The sequence below is a fragment of the Mustelus asterias genome, chromosome 5 (assembly GCF_964213995.1).
Source record: "Mustelus asterias chromosome 5, sMusAst1.hap1.1, whole genome shotgun sequence".
Lineage (NCBI taxonomy): Eukaryota > Metazoa > Chordata > Chondrichthyes > Carcharhiniformes > Triakidae > Mustelus > Mustelus asterias.
Genome location: NC_135805.1, coordinates 139772899 through 139796670, shown reverse-complemented (window position 1 = coordinate 139796670; position 23772 = coordinate 139772899). Strand labels below are relative to the sequence as shown.

General features: G+C 41.6%; 1 protein-coding gene across 3 annotated transcripts in view; it reads left to right on the top strand.

The window, feature by feature from the left end:
- The window catches only part of lyst (lysosomal trafficking regulator), a 263182-nt gene that overhangs the window by 181607 nt on the left and 57803 nt on the right, over positions 1-23772 (top strand). For 2 of the 3 annotated variants that reach the window (XM_078213385.1, XM_078213386.1), the window contains 8 exons: positions 190-907; positions 5208-5388; positions 7213-7382; positions 13987-14217; positions 15020-15186; positions 18360-18512; positions 20580-20741; positions 22126-22317. In XM_078213385.1, coding sequence (XP_078069511.1) covers positions 190-907; positions 5208-5388; positions 7213-7382; positions 13987-14217; positions 15020-15186; positions 18360-18512; positions 20580-20741; positions 22126-22317 — 1974 coding nt within the window. The remainder of the gene's footprint in view (positions 1-189; positions 908-5207; positions 5389-7212; positions 7383-13986; positions 14218-15019; positions 15187-18359; positions 18513-20579; positions 20742-22125; positions 22318-23772) is intronic. The other variant, XM_078213387.1, reaches the window with a different exon arrangement.

Below are 23772 nucleotides of genomic sequence, written 5' to 3'. Positions count from 1 at the left end.
TATAGTAAAGGAAACAGTTTCTCCCTTTCTATTCTTCCAGGACTTCATGATTTTGTGTATATCTGTCAAATTTCCCCTCAATCTTTTCTCTGAGGAGAACAATCTGAGCTTCTCTAAACTAACTACGTAACTGAAGTTTCTCATACCTGCAACCATGCTCATCCTGACTTTTGTTTCTCCATTTCCTAGGAGATAAAAGTCAAAGCAGCATATTGAACTATCCAAAACAGGAGTCTCCTTTATTACCAATATCTGAACAGAATTCCCAAAGTCTACCATTTACCCCTTCTACCTCACCACAAGTGCGCATCAGAAGACTAGCACCAAGAGTTGAAAGGAACTTTGCTGACTTAAGAGAGGTTTCTGAGTGTGAGTCTGACTCTCTCGCCTTTTTGCCAGAGAATGACCTTAAAATGGGTGCTGCAGAAACATTGAAAAGTACGCAGGATGAGATGTACCTCAGCAGCTGTGAATCAGCAAAAACCCTGTGTGAGTCTACAAAGGGAGCTTCTGCCCGAGGAGATGCGGATGGTCACCAACAAGAATCTTTGGAACCTCTGGTACAGCTGGATAACCTGACAAATGTGATCTCCAGGATTGGATCTGAGCATATTGCAGACAAAAGCAACAGCTTTTCATCAACTCTGGAACCAGAACTGAAACAGGAAGGGGCTGGTGATGAAGGAATAAATCGACCTGATTGTCTCCGAGGATTGCAGACATTCCAAAGAAGCCAGAGTAATTTTACGAGCCTGGGATTGGCATTTCCTTCCCAAAATGGATCTTTAGTTGTGGCACGTTTGCCAAGTTTAGCTGACAAGAATTTGATTCCTGAGGAATGGGAAAGCTTTGGTTTTTCACCTCTCTATGAACGACCCTATATTGAAACTGATACTGCTACAGAAAGGTACCAATTCTGTTATTCGTTGTGCCATCAGATTATTTAAAAACTATATTTTAGCCATTTACAAAGTTTGCTATCCCAATACCAAATACTTATATCCAGGATATTTTTGTCTGGGAAGGATTGGGGGAATTTCCCGCTTTCAACCTGTACTGTTTTTTTTGTTAATTGCTTCGTGGAATGCACGCATCACTGGCAAGATCAGAATTTATTACCCATCCTTAATTAACCTTGAGAAGGTGGTGAGTATCCGCCGCCTTGAATTTCTGCAATCCACGTGGGTTGAGTGTCTTACCGGGTCAAACAACTGTTGATGAGCATGGCCACATGACATCCGATGGGGCTGATTCTAAAGCTGTGATTGTATTAAATTATGAAACAGGCAGAACTAGCATTGCCTATTTTGCCACACTCTTATCCTCTTCTGGATAGGTAACTAACCGTTTGGCACTTTGTTACAATAGTGTGGCTGAAAGACATTCAGAGTCTAGTCATGTCTGAACCCCTGCTAGCTCATATGTGATGGCTGATATAACTTTCAGGGTCAAACAAGACAATGCAATTATCTTAACAGACTTATGTGCTATAATACTGTGCCATGTAGTGGTAGGACTGCCGTGAGTCTCTTTAGCTACTTGTGTATTTTGTCTGTCTGAAGGTGAACCACTGTAAATAAACTGCTTTTCACAGAACCCTAGAATGATTACTGTGCAGGAGGAGGCCATTTGGTCTGTCAAGTCCATACGGCCTATCAAGTCCATACTAGCTCTTTGCAGAAGCAGCTTACCTAGTTTAATTCCCCTTCCTTTTCCCTGAAGTCCTTCAAATTTTTTGCTTTTAATGATCCAATTCTCCACCACACTCTCAGGTACTGCATTCCAGATCCAAACCACTCGCTACGTAAAAACATGTCACTGTTGTTTCTTTTGCTTGTCGCCTTAAATCCGTGCCGTCTGGTTCTTGACCCTTCCACCAAAGGAAACAGTTGCTCCCTTTCTATTCTGTCAGGATGCCTCATGGTTTTGTGTATACCTGCCAAATTTCCTCTCAACCTTCTTTTCTCTGAGAACAACCTTGAGGTTCTCTAAACTAACTACGTAAGTGAAGATTCTCATCCCTGCAATCATTCTCATTAATCTTTTGTGCACCCTCTCTAATGCCTTCACATCCTTCCTAAAGTGTGGTGCCTAGAACCGGACACATGTCTCTATTTGTAAATCCCAGATCCTAATATGATTCCTTAGCCGCGTTCTCAACTTGAACTGCAAGCTTCAATGATTTGTGTACATGTACTCCCAGCTCCCTCTGCTCATATACCCCTTTAGAATTGCACCCTATGTTTTATATTGCCTCTTTCATCCTACCACAATGAATCATTTCACACTTCTCTGCATTAAATTTCTTCTATTTTTGCAGCCATTCCGCTAACTTCTTACATGCCCTTTTGAAATTTAACACAATCCTCCTTACAGTTCATAATATTTCCAAGTTTTGCGTCGGTCTCAAATTTTGAAATTGTGCCGTGTACATGAAAGCCAAGGTCATTAATGTATATCAGGAAACCGGGGTCTTAACACCAACCCCTGGTAACCCACTGCAAATCTTCTCCAGTCTGAAAAAAACTCTGTTTTCACTCAGTTAATTTTGTATCCTTGCTGTGACTGTTTCTCTTATTTCAACTTTGCTCACAAAGTATTTTCAGATGTCTTTTGGAAATAAACCACATTACTCTCATCTATCCTACTCTTGCCTCACTAAAAATCTCGAATAATATAAAACACAATTTACCCTTAACAAATCTGTGCTGATTTTCCTTTATTAACCTTAATTTGCCCAAGTGACTCTTAATTTTGTCCTGAATTATCATTTCTAGAAGCTGCCCCACCACCAAAGTTAAACTACGAGCCTGTAGTTGCTGGACTCGCCCGTAAATCCTTTTTTGAACAAGTATTTAACAATTATAATTCTCTTGTCTTCTGGCACCACCCCCTACTGAAGGACATATAAAAATTATGGCCATGCTCCGTAATTTCCACCCTTGCTTCCCTCAGTATTTCTGGATACATCTCATTCAGTCCAGGCGTCTTATCAACTTAAAATACATACTAGCTCATGATTAATTCTTAATCCATCAAACGTCTCAGCTATCTCCTCCCTCCATGCTTTTGCCAGAAACTTTTTTCTTGGTAAAGACGGGGGCAAACTTCTCATTTATACTTCAGCCCTGCTTATTACCTCCACAGGTAAATCCACTTTGAGGTCCCTTATTGGCCCCACGGCTCTTTTCACCATTCTTTTACTATTTATATTTCTATAGCAGACTTTGGATTCCCTTTTATGTTAACTGCTGGTCTCTTCTCGTTCTCTCTCTTTGCTTTTCTTATTCGTCTTTTTCAATTCCTTCCGAACCTTCCATATTGAACCTGATTCTCAATTGCGTTATCCACCTGACATCAGTCAAAAGCACACATTTTCTGCTTCATATTCTCTATCTACATCATCATCCAGTGAGCACTGAATTTGTATACCTTTCCCTGGTGCCGGAATGTACTTGCACTGCAGCTGAACTATTCCCTCTTTAAAGGCAACCCATTGTTCATAGTTTTGCCAGCCAATATTTGATTCTATAGTTAAGAAAGCCCACTAACATCTCTACTTTCTCAGGAGGCTAAGGAAATTTGGCATGTCAGCTACGACTCTCTCCAACTTTTACAGATGCACCATAGAAAGTATTCTTTCTGGTTGCATCACAACTTGGTATGGCTCCTGCTCTGCCCAAGACTGCAAGGAACTACAAAAGGTCGTGAATGTAGCCCAATCCATCACACAAACCAGCCTCCCATCCATTGACTCTGTCTACACCTCCCACTGCCTCGGCAAAGCAGCCAGCATAATTAAGGACCCCACGCAGCCCGGACATTCTCTCTTCCACCTCCTCTCTTCGGGGAAAAAGATGCAAAAGTTTGAGGTCACATACCAACCGACTCAAGAACAGCTTCTTCCCTGCTGCTGTCAGTCTTTTGAATGGACTCACCTTGCATTAAGTTGATCTTTCTCTACACCCTAGCTATGACTGTAACACTACATCCTGCACACTCTCGTTTTCTTCTCTATGAACGGTATGTTTTGTCTGCATAGTGCGCAAGAAACAATACTTTTCACTGTATACTAATACATGTGATAATAATAAATCAAATCAAATTCTAATTTGTCTGGTGAGATCTGTTCTCAACCTGTTGAAGTTTGCCCTCCCCCAATTGATTATCCTTGCATTGAATTGTTCCTTGATTTTTTTCCCATAGCCAACCTAAACCTTATGATACAGTGATCACATTTTCCTAATGATAATTGATCCTTTTGACCCACCTCATTTCCAAGAACCAGGTCCAGCAATGCATCCTTTCTTGTTGGATTGCCAACATACTGATGTTGAAAATTCTCCTTGGCGTACTCTAGGAACTCTTGCCGCTCTCTAGCCTTTAACATATTATTGTCCCAGTCTCTGAGGTTTTTGGTGTGTGGGGGAACGTGATGGCAGAAAATGTAATTGTCACTGTCTCTCCTTCTCTACAATTTGACAATATTGACCGTGTGACCTCCTCAACTACCTTTACTCCACAGCTGAGTTTCCATAGTTCATTACATGTTTCACCTGAGCTTCTCCTTGCTCCTAGCACATTTATCCCAGTAGTTTATTCAAATCCACTCTTGGCACCCCTCCTCTTCTTGGTTACTCCTGGGTGACACAATTAGTAGGCACACAACAAAGCTTTCGCCTGATTGTAAGTTAATACTCCTATGATATCCTTTCAATCCCTATGTTCACACACATACATACTCAATTTGTCATGGTGAAAAGATTGCACAAGCCTGCCCTAGACTTTAAAGCACCCACTATTGTGTACACAAAAGTTTTGTGCATCAAATAGAATATGACTTTTTCTTTAAATTATTTCTGACATTTGCGCGGCACGGTGGCACAGTGATTAGCACTGCTGCCTCTCAGCGCCAGGGACCCAGGTTCAATTCCGGCCTAGGGTCACTGTCTGTGTGGAGTTTGCACATTCTCCCCATGTCTGTGTGGGTTTCCTCCACAATCCAAAGATGTGTGGGTTAGGTTGATTGGCCAAGCTAAAATTGACCCTAGTGTCAAGGGATTGGCGGGGTAAATATGTGGGGTTGCGGGAATAGGGCCTGGTTTGGATTGCGGTCGGTGCAGACTCGATGGGCCGAATGGCCTCCTTCCGCACTGTAAGGATTTTATGATTCTATGATTATTGACATGAGTGTTTTACAAATCTAGATCTGCGACAGAGGACAGTCTGATTCTGATCTGCTGTGGGCTCTATAACCTTTTGCGAGGAATCCTGCTCATCTTGCCAGATTTAATGCTAGCTGATGTGATGGACAAGTTGATCCAACCGGAAGCGTTGATAGTCCTTGTCAATCATCCAACTCCAGTAATACAGCAAGGAGTTATTAAAGTAAGAATAATTGACTGATCCCTTCAGAGATTTGCTTATGGCGACCTGTAATTGTACATATTAATAGAAGACAGATGATTAACCAGTATGTCAAATGCCAGCTGTCATGTTCCATATAATCAGTGCAACAGTGAAAATGCTCTGATCGTAATCTAATCTTGAATTTTGGTCTTGCCTTTATCCTTTACATTCCATTGTTCTAGATTTTAACAATGAGTATGAATGTTCAAATATATTTTTCACATTTAAATTGTTATTGATAGAACAGTACTGTGTCTGTTAGAGAGGGCAACTGCTCATAAGGATTTTGATTTATGTGTAATTAACTTGCTAAATAACATCATGAGCTCTGTCATGGAAGAGGACTGGACTTTGAGTTTTGGCAGTCCTTCAGGATTGTCCTGGAGTTTCCTAGAATTAGTGATTTCCTGGAGAATGCTGTATGCAAAACACAGGAGAAAAATCAACATGGCATTAATATCTTTAAATACTTTAGTTAGTTATAAAAATATTGGAGATGGGGGAGGAGTAAAAATGCTGTTTAATTGTGAAGCTACTCGTAGAATAGAATCCCTAAACTGCAGAAGGAGAGCATTCGGCCCATCGAGCTGCACCCATTCTTACCAAACCCTCTCCCTGTAACCCCACATATTTACCCTGCTAATCTTCCTAACCAATGTATCTTGGGACACTCGGGGGCAGTTCGTTATGGCCAATCCACCTAACCTGCACACCTTTGGACTGTAGGAGAAAACTGGAGCACCCGGAGGAGACCCATACAGACACAGGGAGAACGTACAGACAGTGACCCAGTGCGAGAATCGAACATGGATCCCTGGCGCTGTGAGACAGCAGTGCTAACCACTGTGCCCACTGGTGTTTAAATTATTGCTTGTTCCCAGTCCTGTTAGAACATCTAGGAATATAGGAAAGTGAGGAAACTATTCAACCCCTCGAGCCTGTTTTGCCATTCACTTCATAGCCATCCTGTTTCTCTATTTGCCAGCCTCGGTTCCTTGACTACCAAAAATCTGTCAATCTCAGTTTTGACATTTTCAGTTGATTCACAGTTTCAACGGTTTTTTGAGGGAGAGTGTTTCAGATTTCCACCACTCTTTGTGAAGAAATACTTCCTGACATCATCCTGAATGGTCTAGCTCTAATTTTAAGGTTATGCCCCATTGTTCGATCCTCGCAATACCAGGTGAAATTGATGCCTGGTTTCACACTCCTCTGCTCATCTGCTGCTGAAACCTTAATCTCTGCCATTGTTTCCTCCTAGATGTGACTGTTCCAATGTTCTCTTGGCTGATCTGCCATCTTCCACTTCCATAAACCTGTTCATCCAAATCTCTGCTGCCCATAGCTTAACTTGCACCAAGCTTCATTCACCCATCAACCCTGTGCTTGCTGACATACACTAACTCCTGATCCAGCTGTTCTGCAGCTTTAATATCCTCATCCTTGTTTTCAGATCCCTACATGACCTCACTTCTCCCACCCCGTAATCTCCCGTAAGGCTTTGAGATTTAGCATCCTGCGCATCCATTTCAGCTGCTTTGGTCCCAATCTCCAGGATATTTTCCCTGAGCCTCTCCATCTCTCTTCTCTTTTAAGATTATCTTGGTCCTGATCATCTCTTTTTGTGGTTCAGTGCCAAAACTCTTTATTCTTGTTGGTCTTGTTTAAGTACCGTGGGATGTTTCACCCTTCTGCAGGTGCTGTATAAATGCAAGCCGTTGTATTCAGTTTAACTGACAGATCTTTCTTTCCAGTTCCATATATTTATATTTCTTAATTGAGTTCAATATGTTTCTTTGACAGCTGCTGGATGCGTACTTTACAAGAGCATCGAAGGAACAGAAAGAAAAATTCTTGAAAAACCATGGATTTTCCTTATTGGCCAACCAGCTATATCTTCACCAAGGGACACAAGGATTGCTGGAGTGCTTCCTTGAAATGTTGCTTGGCCGGGCAGTTAGTCTGGATGAAGAGTATGTCTACTTTGTTAATCTAATTCTTTTTTTTATCTGTTTCCTTGAATCAAGGTTAGCATTCCAAAAATCAAAATCCATTTTCAATCCCTGTAATTCTGCAGTGCCTGGGAGGTGGGAATTCCAACATTAACATAACCTATGCTCATTAGTTTGTAACGATAGTAAATAAGATACAGTAGTATATCTAACAAATGTAAAACCTGAGTACAGAGCGGAGCAACAATTTCATATTATCAGAGGATGTTTGACCAACTCTTGACTAAAGGAAACAATGGCATCAGGGCACCCTTTTATAAATTGGGCTGCTAATAAGAATTGTGAATATATTGGTTATCTATTTGTTTTCTCTTCTGGTTACTGCTTACACAGTGCATCTTGATAATAGTGAGGGGTGCACTTAAGTTGAATCATTTGTTGAGGGACAGTGTGACAAATTTGATAGGAGTTAATGTTCCAATTATGTACTTGCTAATTTAATTCATATTTCCAGACCGAAATCATTGTTCCATGCAACAGCATCAACATCAGATATATCTAAATTGATCCCAGTTCTTTTAATTGCTATAAGACTTACTCTTAAATATAATTGTATTTGAAAGGATTAGACTACAGAAAATCAGTAAATGGTGGCATACACTCTCTAAGTCCTTAAAGTATTCAGTCGGTGTAGTATTTGTCATGCTAAGTTTGCATTTACATTCGGATATTATCTGACCCACCAATAAACAATTGTATACCTAGCCTGGAGCCACAAAGCTAATAGTTATAAACTAGATGTGTAAACTAGGAGGCAGAGGCATTGTAGTATTGTCATTGGATTAATAATCATAGAAACCCTACAGTGCAGAAGGAGGCCATTCGGCCCATCGAGTCTGCACCGACCACAATCCCACCCAGGCCCTACCCCCACATATTTACCCACTAATCCCTCTAACCTACGCATCTTCACAAATAGGGCATACATAGACACAAACTCAATTTACAAGATAATGGTTGGAATGCGAGTCTTTACAGCTAATCAAGTCTTAAAGGTACAGACAATATGAGTGGAGAGAAGGTTAAGCACAGGTTAAAGAGATGTGTATTGTCTCCAGCCAGGACAGTTAGTGAGATTTTGCACATCCAGGCAAGTTGTGGGGGTTACAGATAGTGTGACATGAACCCAAGATCCCGCTTGAGGCCGCCCTCATGTGTGCGGAACTTGGCTATCAGTTCCTGCTCAGCGATTCTGCGTTGTCGTGTGTCGTGAAGGCCGCCTTGGAGAACGCTTACCCGAAGATCCAAGGCTGAATGCCCGTGACCGCTGAAGTGTTCCCCGACAGGAAGAGAACACTTCTGCCTGGTGATTGTCGAGTGGTGTTCATTCATCCATTGTCGTAGCGTCTGCATGGTCTCCCCAATGTACCATGCCTCGTGACATCCTTTCCTGCAGCGTATCAGGTAGACAACGTTGGCCGAGTCGCAAGAGTATGTACCGTATATTTGGTGGATGGTGTTCTCACGTGAGATGATGGCATCTGTGTTGATGATCCGGCTCGTCTTGCAGAGGTTGCTGTGACAGGGTTGTGTGGTGTCGTGGTCACTGTTCTCCTGAAGACTGGGTAGTTTGCTGCGGACAATGAGGTTGTGCGGTTGTTTGAAGGCAAGAAGTGGTGGTGTGGGGATGGCCTTGGCGAGATGTTCGTCTTCATGACATGTTGAAGGCTCCGGAGAAGATGTCGTAGCTTCTCCACTCCGGGGAAGTACTGAACGACAAAGGGTACTCTGTCCGCCATATCCCGTGTTTGTCTTCTGAGGAGGTCGGTGCGGTTTTTTGCTGTGGCGCGTCGGAACTGTCGATCGATGAGTCGAGCACCATATCCTGTTCTTATGAGGGCATCTTTCAGCGTCTGGAGGTGTCTGTTGCGATCCTCCTCACCTGAGCAGATCCTGTGTATACGGAGGGCTTGTCCGTAGTGGGTGGCTTCTTTAACGTGTTTAGGGTGGAAGCTGGAGAAGTGGAGCATCGTGAGGTTATCCGTGGGCTTGCGGTACAGTGAAGTGCTGAGGTGACCGTCCTTGATGGAGATGCGTGTGTCCAAGAATGCAACCGATTCCGGAGAGTAGTCCATGGTGAGTCTGATGGTGGGATGGAATCTGTTGTTGTCGTCATATAGTTATTTCAGTGATTGTTCGCCATGAGTCCAAAAGAAGAAAATGTCATCGATGTATCTAGTGTATAGCGTCGGTTGAAGGTCCTGTGCGGTGAAGAGGTCTTGTTCGAACGTGTGCATGAAGATGTTGGCATATTGAGGTGCGATATTGGTCCCCATGGCTGTTCCATGTGTCTGGATGAAGAACTGGTTGTTGAAGGTGAAAACGTTGTGGTCCAGGATGAAGCAGATGAGTTGTAAAATTGCATCTGGAGATTGGCAGTTGTCGGTGTTGAGTACTGAGGCAGTTGCAGCAATGCCGTCGTCGTGGGGGATGCTGGTGTAGAGTGCTGAGACATCCATTGTGACGAGGAGTGCTCCTGGTTCAACTGCTCCATGGGTGCTGAGTTTTCTGTAGGAAGTCCGTAGTGTTGCGACAAAAGCTGGGGGTTCTTTGTACAATGGGTTTCAGGATGCCCTCAACTAGCCAGAGGGGTTCTCACACAGGGTCCCATTGCCTGATACGATGGGACAGCCGGGTGTGTTGGCCTTGTGTATCTTTGGGAGGCAGTAGAGATCTCCAACACGGGGAGTACGTGGGATGAGAGCAAGGAGGGTGCTCTGAAGGTCTGGATCAAAGGTCTTGATCAGAACCCGGGTTCTGCCACGGCAGATGGGTGGAAAGTGAATTCAACAAAAATCTGGAACTAAAAATTTAATGACCACCATGAAACATTATCGATTGTCATAAAAACTGATCTGATTCACTAATGTCCTTTGGAGAATCTGCTGTCCTTACCTGGCCTGGCCTACATGTGATTCCAGATTCACATCAAGGTGGTTGAATGCCCTCTAACATGGCCTAGCAAGTCATTCATTTGTATCAAACTGCTATAGAAAATTAGACAAGAAATAAAACTGGTCGAACCTGCTGGCATCAACCTTGGGACTGATTACCCTGCTAATCCCCGAACCTACACATTTTGGGACACTAAGGGGCAATCTTTGGACTGTGGACTGTGGGAGAAAACCAGAGCACCCGGAGGAAGCCCATGCTGTCACAAGGAGAAGCTGCAAACACCACACGGACACTCGCCCAAGTCTGGAATCGAACCTGGATCCCTGGCACTGTGAGGCAGCAGTGCCATCACCAACAAGAGAGAATCTAATCATCGCCCCATGATATTTAATGGCATTACCATTGCTAAATCTCCATTATCAACACCCTTGGAGTTGCCATTGACCACAAACTGAACTGAACTAGCCATATAAATACTGTGGCTATCAGAGCAGGTCAGAGCTAGATTGCTGCAGCCAGTGACTCACCTCCTGACTCCCCAAAGCCTGATCATCAACTACAAGGTACAAGTCAGGAGTGTGCTGGAACAGTCTTCACCTCCCTGGATAAGTGTCGCTCCAACAACAACTAGAAGCTTGATACCATCCAGGACAAAACAGCCCGCTTGATTGGCACTTCATCCACAAACATTCAATCCTTCCACCAGACACACAATGGCAGCAGTGTGTATCATATACGCAATGCACTGCAGCAACTCACCGAGGCTCCTGAAGCAGCACCTTCCAAACCCACGATCGCTACCATCTAAAAGGATAAGGACAGCAAACACATGGAAACACCACCCCCACCTGCAAGTTCCCCTCCAAACCACTCACCACCCTGACTTGGAAATATATCACCTTTCCTTCATTGTCACTGAGTCAAAACCCTGGAACTCCCTCCCTAAGGTGTACTTAGACCTCATGAACTGCAGCGGTTCAAGAAGGCAGCGTACCACCACCTTCTCGGGCAATTAGGGATGGGCAATAAGTGCTGGCCTAGTCAGTGACACCTACATCCCAGATCACCAACAATCTGTCCTGGTCTCTCCACGCTGATGCTATAGTTAAGAAAGTCCACCAACGCCTGTATTTTCTCAGAAGGCCAAGGAAATTTAGCATGTCCGCTACGACTCTCTCCAACTTTTACAGATGCACCATAGAAAGCATCCTTTCTAGGTGCATTGCAGATTGGTATGGATCCTGCTCGGGTGAACCCTTTTACATATGGGCACTGAAGTGACCCTGAGTGTTCAGTTTTGCACTGCATTAGGATTGACAGCTGACCAGCCAGAAAAGAAAAGCCTACTATACTCCTTGCACACCTATGACTGTATGGCCAAATTCCCCTCCAACTTGATTTTCAAGTTTGCTGACGACACCACCGTAGTGGTTAGATCTCAAACAATGAAGAGGCAGGGTACAGGAATGAGATAGAGAAACTGGTGCAGTGACAATAATCTCTCCCTCAATGTCAACAAAACGAGGGAGATTGTCATCGACTTCAGAAAGCGTAAAGGAGAACATGCCCCTGTCTATATCACCGGGGACGAAGTAGAAAGGGTCGAGAGCTTCAAGTTTATAGGTGTCCAGATCACCAACAACCTGTCCTGGTCCCCCCATGCCGACACTATAATTAAGAAAGCCCACCAACACCTCTGCTTTCTTAGAAGACTAAGGAAATTTGGCATGTCAGCTATGACTCTCTCCAACTTTTGCAGATGCACCATAGAAAGCATCCTTTCTGGTTGTATCACAGCTTGGTGTGGCTCCTGCTCTGCCCAAGATTGCAAGAAACTTGTGAACGTAGCTCAATCCATCATGCAAACCAGCCTCCCATCAATTGACTGTGTCTGGACGTCCCGCTGCCTCGGCAAAGCAGCCAGCATAATCAAGGATCCCACGCACCCCAGACATTCTCTCTTCCACCTTCTTCCGTCGGGAAAAAGATACAAAAGTCTGAGGTCACACACCAACCGACTCGGGAAAAGCTTCTTCCCTGCCACTGTCAGACTTTTGAATGGACCTACGTTGCATTAAGTCTATCTTTCTCTACACCCTAGCTATGACTGCAACACTACATTCTGCACTCTCTCGTTTTCTTCTCTATGAACGGTATGCTCTGTCTGTAAAGAATGCAAGAAACAATACTTTTCACTGTATACTAATGCATGTGACAATAAATCAAATCAAGATCTTCATGGAAGTTTAGATCTTCCTCCAAACTGAGACAACAGAGAACCAATTGTACCCTTTCTTCCTGGAAAGCTGTGCAGATGGTCCCCCAGACAACAGTGACTGATTTTGGGAGGTCATATCTCCCTTTTTATTTTGCAAAGTTTTGCCTTTCGTCTACTCAAAGGAATTTGGCAGTGAGAGTTCCAAGGTATTGGAATTGTTTGGTCTGGAACTATGAGTGAATTCATGCAGAGTAAGGTGGTGAGGAAGGATAATCATAATATATAAGAAATATGGGCAGTTTGTTTCACCTGACTAGATCAGTATATATCCTGGTTACAAGTGGGGACGGGGAGAAAGGTTCCCATCTCCAGAATGAGATCAATGGTTTGGTTGAGTGGTGGAAAAGTGGCAAATAAAATTCAATTCAGAGAAGTTTCAACTAATGTATTTGGGGAGGGTAAACAAAGTGAGGGAATGCACAAATAAATGGGAGGATATGGAGAGGGTTAGAGGAAGTGACAGACCTTGAAGTGCATGGGCGGTACAGTGGTTAGCACTGCTGCCTCACAGCACCAGGGACCCCAGTTCGATTCCTGGCTAGGATCACTGTCTGTGCGGAGTCTGCACGTTCTCCCCATGTCTGCGTGAGTTTCCTCCAGGCACTCCGGTTTCTACCCACAGTCCAAAAATGTGCAGGTTAGGTAGATTGGACATGCTAAATTGACCCTTAGTGTCGGGGGATTAGCAGGGTGAATGCATGGAGTTAAGGGGATAGGGCCTGGGTGGGATTGTGGTCGGTGCAGACTCAATGGGCCGAATGGCCTCCTCCTAAAATGCTTTCCTTTATTGGATGAGATATTCCATACAAAAGGAGGGACATAATGCTGGAACTGTATAAAACACTAGCACAGATGAAATTTTGTGTACAGTTCTGGTGTCCACATGATGAGAATACAAAAGATTCACAAGAATATTGTCAGGGCTTGAAAATTGCAGGAAAGATTGGCTAGGCTAAGGTTGTTTTCCTTAGAACAGAGGAAGCTGAAAGGTGACCTAGCAATTATAAAGCTACAAACAACATAGGTGCATTAGACAAGCTAGAACCATAAACTCTGCAGGTAAGAGCAAAACAGCAGAGTCCTACAGTAAACGTAGCCTGGTTTGTTGTGTCACCCTGGTGTCAATACTAAGGAATTCATTCAGTATTTAGATATGGAAAATGGTGTGCGTTGAACCTGCTACCTTCTCAGAATCTGTAAGGACACCACTAATCAGAGCAATAGTACTTGAACATTACTCTGATTTGGTTTGTATTTTAATTGGCCGATGAATAATGTACTGTTATTAACAGATCTTTGGTTTATAACTGGATATAATCCAAAATATATGACGTTTTACAGAACAGTTCAACTCCTGAATGATTTGCTGTGTGCTACTTGATTTTTTTACAGGTTAGATCCTGAGGCTATGGCTCACATTGACCCATTTCGGAAAAGGTGTATTATTCCTGTACTGGGCCTCATTGAAAACTCTCTGTATGAAAATGCATTGGTGCACAATAAATTGTGCATCCTACTCCAGCTTCTGAATGCGTGCCCCAAGTTAGCTGATATACTGCTTGACAATGGTTTGCTATATGTCTTGTGCAACACCTTAGCAACATTAAATGGACTAGAGAATGGGTAAGGAAGTTATTATGATATTCATAGATTGCGGAGCTAAATAATCTTACAATTGCTTCAAATAGTAAAAACATTTTAAAACAGTTCCATTTTCCTTTATTAATTTTGGAACATCTCTTATTCTGCTTTGTCTATGAGGAATAAGAATGAAGCTATTAGATTCCCACTGTACCTCTTCAGTTGGTCTCAAACAACTTACTGTGCCCTGGTCTGCTGGTCAATATTTATTTTTCAACTAATGTCACTAACACAGATTATTTGGTCACTTTCTCATTCCTGTTTGTGGGATCTTTGTGTGTGCAAATTGATTGCAGTGTTTCCTTAACTACAACAGTAACTACACTTCAAAAATACTTATTGGCTGTAAAACAATTTGAGATGTCTAAGGTTGTGAAAGACACTTTATAAATACAATACTTCCTTCCCTTTCCTCAACAGCACCATCACCCTCTTGTCCTTCAAAATACTTTTTAAAAATTCAGCTCTCTGACCATTCCTTTGGTTACCCTTCTGATTATCTCCTCCTTTGACCTGGCAACCATTTTGTCTCATAGTGCCTCCACAATATACCTTGGGATATTTGTCTACATTTGAGGTGTTCTATAAATGCGAGTTGTTCTTGTAGTTTGACCTCAGTATTTTGAGTTAATTTTGTGGTTTCTATCATCTCATTTGCCACTATTATTTTTAAAAAGCTTTAATTCAATTTGTTAGCTTTTATACTTCACTATTTTCACTATATTTCTGTCTCTGAAAGTTGTTTGTTGTGTTAAATTTACCCAATCACTTTCTTTCATTGTAGCATTCCAGTGAATGAGTACAAGTTGCTGCTGTGTGATATTCAGCAACTGCTGGTTGCAATTACCATCCATTCCTGCAGCTCTTCTGGGTTACCATACTTTCGCATTATAGAGGACTTAATCTCACTACTCGGACACTTGCAGAACAGCAAGGATACAAAAACAAAAGGTAACAGTTTTAAGATTGAATACAGGAGTTGGGACGTCTTGTTGAAGTTGTACAAGACATTGGTAAGGCCACACTTGGAATACTGTGTGCAATTCTGGTTACCCTATTATAGAAAGGATATTATTAAACTAGAAAGAGTGCAGAAAAGATTTACTAGGATGCTACCGGGACTTGATGGATTGAGCTATAAGGAGAGGCTGAATAGACTGGGACTTTTCTCTCTGGAGCGTAGGAGGCTGGGGGGTGACCTTATAGAGGTCTATAAAATAATGAAGGGCACAGATCAGCTAGATAGTCAATATCTTTTCTCAAAGGTAGGGGAGTCTAAAACTAGAGGGCATAGGTTTAAGGTGAGAGGGGAGAGATACAAAAGTGTCCAGAGGGGCAATTTTTTCACACAAGGGTGGTGAGTGTCTGGAACAAGCTGCTAGAGGTAGTAGTAGAGACGTGTACAATTTTATCTTTTAAAAAGCATTTAGATAGTTACATGGGTACAATGGGTATAGAGGGATATGGGCCAAATGCGGGCAATTGGGATTAGCTTGGGGGGTTTTTTTTTAAAAAAGGGGTGGCATGGACAAGTTGGGTTGAAGGGCCTGTTTCCATGCTGTAAACCTCTATGACTCTATTTAAGACTGAACACAGAATTTCATCAAATGCAAACTTAACTTTCAAAAGAGAGACCAAATAACCTCGAAATTACAGACTAATTTTAATTCTTCAGTACACGTTTTTCATAATATGGGAAATTGCCATTCGTTCCAGCAATGTGTTATTAAAAATTAACCTATACCATTTTTTAAATAAGGCATTGAAAAAATATTGCAACCAAGTAATTCACAGTTGGTAATTTTATGAATTGCTGTAAGAAAGAAATTAAAATAAATAGGATTGAATTAATAATTGCTGAAGTGACTTTGTTCTGGGAAGAAGGGTGGTCATACATCAAGAGTAGGTCAATAAACTTAAACTGTCAATGTTGTTTCAGTGTTTTTGTTGCCATCTACAGTATTTCCTGTATCACCTAACTGTGTTATAGGCTAACATTTATGTCTGGCTCTTTGTCTAAGTTATCCATGAATGCAGTGAAAAGCTGGGGCCCCAGTATTAATCCTGGGAGACAACACCGGGTGCAAACTGCCAATTGGAGTATATATTCATTATTCCCAATTTCTGATTCCTGCCTCCTACCCCATTACCTACGCATGTTAATAAGTTATCTCCAATTTCATGTGCGCTTTCTTCTGCTACTCTTCTCTACCATGTTTTAAGAACCCCACGGATAATTGCATGGGTAACTTGGAACACCGGTTCTTCATGGTATATATTTTCAATAATGTTTAAAGTTAAAGTTTAAATTTTATTTATTAGTGTCATAAATAGGCTTACATTAACACTGCAATTAAGTTACTGTGAAAATCCCCTAGTCGCCACACTCTGGTACTTGTTCGGGTACACTGGGAGAGAATTTACCATGGCCAATGCACCTAACCAGCACATCCTTTGGATTGAGAGGAAACCAGAGCACCCGGAGGAAACCCACGCAGACACTGGGAGAATGTGCAGACTCCACACGGACAGTGACCCAAGCCGGAATTAAACCCAGTCCTGGAGCTGTGAGGCAGCCGTGCTAACCACTGTGCTGTCCCCAATTTGGTATCGTGTCAGAAAAGATGTGCAAACCAGGGAGGAACAGTCTAGTCATTTTGAGATCAATTAATAAAGATCTTCCAAAACAGCATCCAATATTACATAACTACATGAGCTAAATCCAGCAGATAGTTACCACCCACAGGTTATTTGTCCATGTTTGGGAAAGTTGTCTTTAGGGTCAGTAAAGGAATAATCTTCTCTGTTCAAGTTTTGAATTTTAAAGAGCAGCATTGTTTTCAGGAGATCCTGCTTTCTACAGCTGGGTATGGCCACAATGGCAGCTGCTTCTACTGTGCCCCTTTCTCCAGTTATCTCTATGGATATATCATTTTCCCTTTGTCACCCACAATGTGGACCAAGCTTTTAGCATACAAGTGCCAATTCCCTTATCTGTCCACTTTGAAGTCTCTTCTTCTAAACACCATTGGTTTTTCCCTTGGTCACTTGTTTTTCCCACTAATATGCAAATTCACAAATCAAAACACCCCGTCAGAGAGCTGCACTCATCAGTCCCCTTTTATCCCCTTTATTTTATCCCGATCTCATTTTTTAATCTTAATTTTCCTCAATTCTTAATGTATGCAATTTGTACTCTTATTCCAGCAACAGAAATATGGAGCCATGGTAAACTAGGTCAACAATTTTGTTGTGGTGATAATAGTGAGTCAAAAATTGATTTTTTATTTAGCTTTCCTGTCGTCCATTCTCCATCTCCCCCCACTCACTTCTAAACATGATTTCTTAATCCCAACAGCACAAATGTGGACTGTTGAAAGAGTGTGCACAAGATTCTGCCTGCCAGTTAGATAAGAGAGAGGTTTAACAATGCAACTGATGTGAGTCAGTGCAGTGACATTGATCCCCTGAGAGCCAAGATAAAGAAGGTAGAAAAGGCAGCTTACAAGACTTGGGTTTCTGCAGGCCATCTAAGATACTTAGGGGTTTTGGATAGCAGTCTGCTCAGATTAGGCTAGTCTGATGAGACAGTAAAAGAATCGTGGAACATCAGCTATGTTTAGAGTGCCGCCGAAGGCAAGTGCAAAATTCTTCTGTCAGTGGCTGCATCACAGATAGAGAGAATCTGATGCTTGCTATTTTGGCAGAAGCAGGAAGCTATGGTGAACCAGCCTCTTCACATTGATTTGGAGCCCATCCTGGTGTTAATTACATTACACGTGTGGAGAAGAATGGGTCCTCTGTGCCACTGGCCTTTCGAGAATGGTGCCAGATGAGTTTAAATAATCAGGAACAGCAGTCCATGAAGATCAATATAATGCCATCACCTGAAATCAGATTTTTATTAACAGCAAGATGAAATGTTGATTGAATCTTTCCTCTCCTCATCCTCACCCCATCTCCTGTTCAGCTGAGTCAGATGTACAGAACATGTGTAGTTAGGGGAAAAGTGTTGGGATGCGATAAATAAGCAGGGGACTTCATTTCGAAGTGTTCCTACTTGCACTAAGATATCTCAGCCTGAATCTGCAATGTAAATTCAATTGTGGTCTTTCCTTATTTAGAAATGGCTGTTGCACTGCAGTTCCGTGTCCTTCAGAGTGCTATCGAATTTATAAAAAATACAGCTAATCAGGATGCTCAGAATATGAGTAGTTCCTTCAATTTACCTGCAACGCAGCATCATGCTATTCATCAGAAGAGGAAAAGTATTGCTGGTGAGTGTTGTAACTATCCAGTGGTTGCACTGTAACTGTCTGCTGACTACCAAAGCAGTGTAACTGTAAACATTTCATATTTAGAACCATATAGAAATATGATTTATTTTCATGGATTATTTGAAATCCTTGTTTTTCCATTTCTATGTTATAATATTGTAATTGAAATTTGATCAGTTGTTTAGTGAATGGAACCGATAATTGGATAGACCGCTAACCTTGGGCCTCGGACTTCACTGCATTCATATACCCTGTTACCTTCACATGGAGCATAGTCCAGTTGAACCAAATAATCTATTTCTATGCTGTAAATCTATGTAATTGTCCCCCTCAGAAATCTCAAGTGATTGAAGTGGTGATTACTCTCTCAGGATGGAGCTTTCCTTGCATCGGATACAAATATTTATAGCAATTATTACAAACTTGATGAGTGGCTTTGCTGCATACATATTACTGTAGCTTAGTAAGAATTATATTTTTACATTCCCATTTCATGAAGCTTGCAGTAGTTTAATATAGCTATACTCTTGTTCTTTCAGACTGTATGTCAATAATCAGAGATACAAAAAAATGCTCACTGTCAAGCTATATTGTTAAAAGAACACCACTGCAAGAGAATCTTGCTGCTCTCTCTCACAAATTAGAATTATAGTCGCTAGATTTTGCCTCTGTTTCTATTTTCAGGGTATTGCTACAACAAAATGATATACAGGATGGTCTAATATGATCTACACTTGGGTCCACAATGTCTAGGAGCTGGCCTGTAGGAAAATCTTATATAAATGCATTGGCTTCCCAGCAGAGGGTTTTTTAATATTTTTCATGAGATGTCAGAGGATCCATGTATAAGTTGGGGCAGTATAATTCCGAGTTGGATGATCAGAGTTTAGGATGGGAAACCGTAATTCAGAATTAGAAGCAGGTCTCCGTACTCTGCTTCTAATTGGAAACTGGATTGGTGAAACTAAGTGACGAAAATGTATACACAATAGAAGAAGGGAGTTCTTTTTGCATGTCAAAAAGCTGCAAAATTGTTTTGGTGTCAAATTTAAATTGTATTCAAATTTGTAAGAACCATTCAAAACCCTTTAACTTGTTTTTTTCTAACTAATTGAATTGATTTATTATTGTCACATGTATTGGGATATAGCGAAAAGTATTGTATTAAGTATTAGGTGGCATGGTGGCACAGTGGTTCGCACTGCTGCCTCACAGCGCCAGGGACCCGGGTTTGATTCCCAGCTTTGGTCACTGTCTGTGTGGAGTTTGCACATTCTTCCCGTTTTTGCTTGGGTTTCCTCCCACAGTCCAAAGATGTGTGGGTTAGATGGATTGGCCATGCTAAATTAAATTGCCCCTTAGTGTCAGGGGGATATGAGGATAGGGCCTGGGTAGGATTGGGGTCAGTCCAGACTCGATGGCCCGAATGGTCTCCTGAACTGTATGATTCTATGATAAATATAAAGTATTAAGGCAGGAATTGTCAAAATTAAATGAACCAATTTTCAGGTGGTGTCTATTTCAACATTTTTACTTTCTCCAAGTTATCTTGCCAACTGCATGGCATAATAAAAACTAATTTGTAAAATTGTTGTTTAAACTGTATTGAAGGGCCAGCATGTTTGTGATGAAATCTTAAGCATCCTAGTTTGGATTTTTGAAGGAAGACCTTGCATTATTTGCTTCACAGGGATGTGCAGGGATTGTATTGTGATAACATTTCCTGTTGCACACCCACACAGAGAGATGAGAAAATGCTTTGGTCAACACTTCTTTTTGGATGCAGTGTCCCTTTGATGAAACATGTTGTGAGCTCCAAAAGTCTAGCTTGATACATACAATAAACTTTTATTTGTTTTGTTTTCTAAGATTATTTTACCATTTGAATTTGATTGTATTGCTTATAAAAAAAATATCAAATTCGCTGCAAAATATTTTGTTCAAGATTTAGCTCTTGCTAATTTACAAGATCCATTGCCTTCAGACTTGTGTTATTGTACATTTTAGCCATTGTGTAGTCCTTCCCAGTATACATCTCTCTTTTATTTGTACTTGTTTACAATGAAGGTTCAATTGCATTCAAAGATTCCTTAATTCCACGGCTGCCAAGACATCATTTCTCCTCGTATAGTCACCTTCCGATGACCTATTGCTTCAACTTAATAAACCAGGAGTCTCCCCTGGTGTCCCCAACCGGATCCACTTCCTACACTTTCCCAACAGAAGCAGGTGTGGTAGTGATCTTTATGGATCCCGGAAAAACATTTCATACTGAAATGTTTGTGTCAATAGTAGACTGCAAAAAGTGCATTTATAGAGGAAAAAAACAGCTCCCCAATACTGTAAACCTAAGAAGTTTCTTATCTCAAAAATGTTTTAAGGTAGCAATATGTTCCTGATAAAGTAGAAATACACTACAATGGGAATTGTAAAGTGCTCTGTTGATATTTTTAGGTTTACAATATTGAGAACAAATCAGTGTTTGGATTTACTTTTGCACTGATTTGCAGTTCTGTTGCAACTAATACTAACAAAATAATTGAGAATAGCATCGCAGTATTACATCCCAAACAACACTTGTTTACATAGTGTTGTTTTGAAGACTTTTACTATCATCCAATTGTTTAAAATCTCTTGGAAGCCATAGTTTTTTTTTTAACATGTGAACAATGCATTTGTTAATGGATATGGTAGAGTATCTTTGTCTTTTTGCGAAAATATTTTGATAGTTTATAAAGTTAAAAAAGCAATAAAGATAATTTGTGCAATTAAAACAGAATTATCTGTAATAGTGACTTTTTAAATCGTGTTCTGCCAAAATAACTCTTTCTGTTGCACTTTGACTATTGTATTTTATGCTTTCCCTGCCTGTTAGGGTTGCCAACCCTCCTGGAATGGCTGAGAGTCCCCCCAGAATCGGCTTCAATCTCCAGGTGGCCAAATAAAGCATTCCATGAGTCAGTCAGCAACCAGCCAATCACAGCCCAGACATTGGTTCCACCACCTGACCTTCCCTACACAAGAAACCTACTCCCCCACCCACAAAAAGGCTCAACTATGTTTCGATGGAGGCCACTTGATGGAAATATCCAAACTGTCTACCGACCATGCACTCCAGTCAGTTGAAACAATGCCCAGCTCATTTGGGCCGCTGAGCTATGATTTGAGCCAAGGTTGGGTTTGGCTGAGATAGGCCGGATGCTGGTATAGTGAGTAATTAGTGCTGTTAATCAGTGTAAGATTGAATTACTGGTGACTGAGTGGACTGTGGTGTGTTGGGAAATTCATTCCTGAGCACAACTGGATTGGAGACCAGTTCATTCCCTCACACTCAGTGTCACAGGCGTTTTCTCTTGTTTAATCTGCTCGCACCACACCATTGACTTTCCAAGATGTCATTTCCGCCAACATATCCCGGAATATGTCCAGTCAGCGTTGGCAATCCTATTGCCTATAGGAATTAGGTTCATTGTTATTTGAGCTTGCTAGTGCCTCTAAAGCATTGCATTTCAGAATCTATTGGCAGCCTTCCACAAGAGTGTATTTTATATTTTAAAAAAGTAAACACATAAGCTTTCTGATGGTGAACTTGATTTGGAATCCATATTGCCAGGTCCTCGCAGGTTTTCAGCTGCTCCATCCGATGCCTTGCTGATGCGAATGCGATCTGTAGCCAGTGATGAACTCTCTTTGCTAATGCAGAGGCGGATGAGCCACGACAACTCCATGAGAGCTACTGAGACTGAGTTTGTACAGAGACTGCAGAGACTCACTGTTTTATCAGTAAATAGACTGATCTACCAAGGTAGGCAACTCCGTTAACCTGATAGCTTTTGCACTTTCCTTCCTCTTACCTTCTCTCTCAAAGATGATCCTTGTTTGAACCCACCTATGGCAGCAAAATCTTACCCAAGTAGCCGTTTTTATTTTGAACCTGGATAGTAAGTGGTTGATAGGCTATTTGTTCACGGAGGGTCTGACAACCAAGCACACTATTGTCTTCATCCAACATATTCTGATGTTCACGCTTCAGGAAGTCACTGGAGAGTGATCAGGAGTTGGAACCCAGGCTGATTATTCTTGTGGTGTTCAGTACTAGTGCTGACCAAGAACCATACAGAGGTTGTTTCTGAGAACCTCCTGATCTGTATTATGTGATACATTTGCCCTCTTGAGTCACTGGATAAGCGTTTGTACATTTCTGATTTCCAACCTACGTACAATGTTGTTGTGTTGTAATATTTCGAGTTCTAAGTAAAATATTAATGCGGATATTTTTTTTTAATTGTCAATTTCATTTCCATAGTAATTAATTTTCACTCTTCAGTCCAACTGACATCAAGCATTTGCTGCTGAAAGAATGGCCTGTCTGTTACTAATCTCTTTGGGCAGATACTAGGGGTGGAATTTTCCCATCCAGCCCGCCACAGGGATCGTAGCGGGTGGGACAGAAAATTCAGTGCACCTTGCAAAGGTCCGTTGACCTCGGGCAGGAATTTCTGGCCTTGGGGCAAGAGTGACTGGAAAGTTCTGCCCTATGTGTTGCAAGTTACCACCCAGGCTTGATTATTCGTCCATATCTTTCCACATAGCAAATTTTATTTTGCTGTTGTTGAATTTTTCTTTGCTCGGAGAGCATCAAAAGGGCACGGTGTAATCTTGGCAAATTTTCTTTCTATCCCATTGGCTGGCCCTCTAATCCTGTTCCTGGGAACAGAAATATGAGATTCACCCAGACAGTTAATTAGGAGATGGATTTATTAGGCAGGATAAGAAGAGGGCTTTTTTATATAGCACCTAATTAAGTTTCTCAAACTTACCCAAGAATTTCACAAATAATTACGATGAAGTGCATCGACTATTGTTTAGGCATACCTCATAGCTGATTTCTTCATTAAGATGCTCCAAAAAGTGGTGAGATCAATTAGTTTGATTTTTGTTACTGGAAGGATGTTGCCCAGGAAAGTTCTCCCTCCCCCCTGTGCCTAAGTCCTATGTTTCTTTAAATAGTGCCATGGAATTTTTAATATCAAAAGGAACCATTGGAATAAGCAGATATTTAAATCTCGTGCAAAGGACAACACTTCAATCAACTCCCCCCAATGCTGCTGAAAGTTCCATCGATATGGCTTACACCCTCTAATGCTCTCCTTAGCAGCCACTTCAACTGCACCCTATACGAGCTCCAATGCATCTTGTACCACACTGGAATGTTGCCTCAGCCCAAATCCTGAAGTGACAGCATTCTGTGTATCCATTT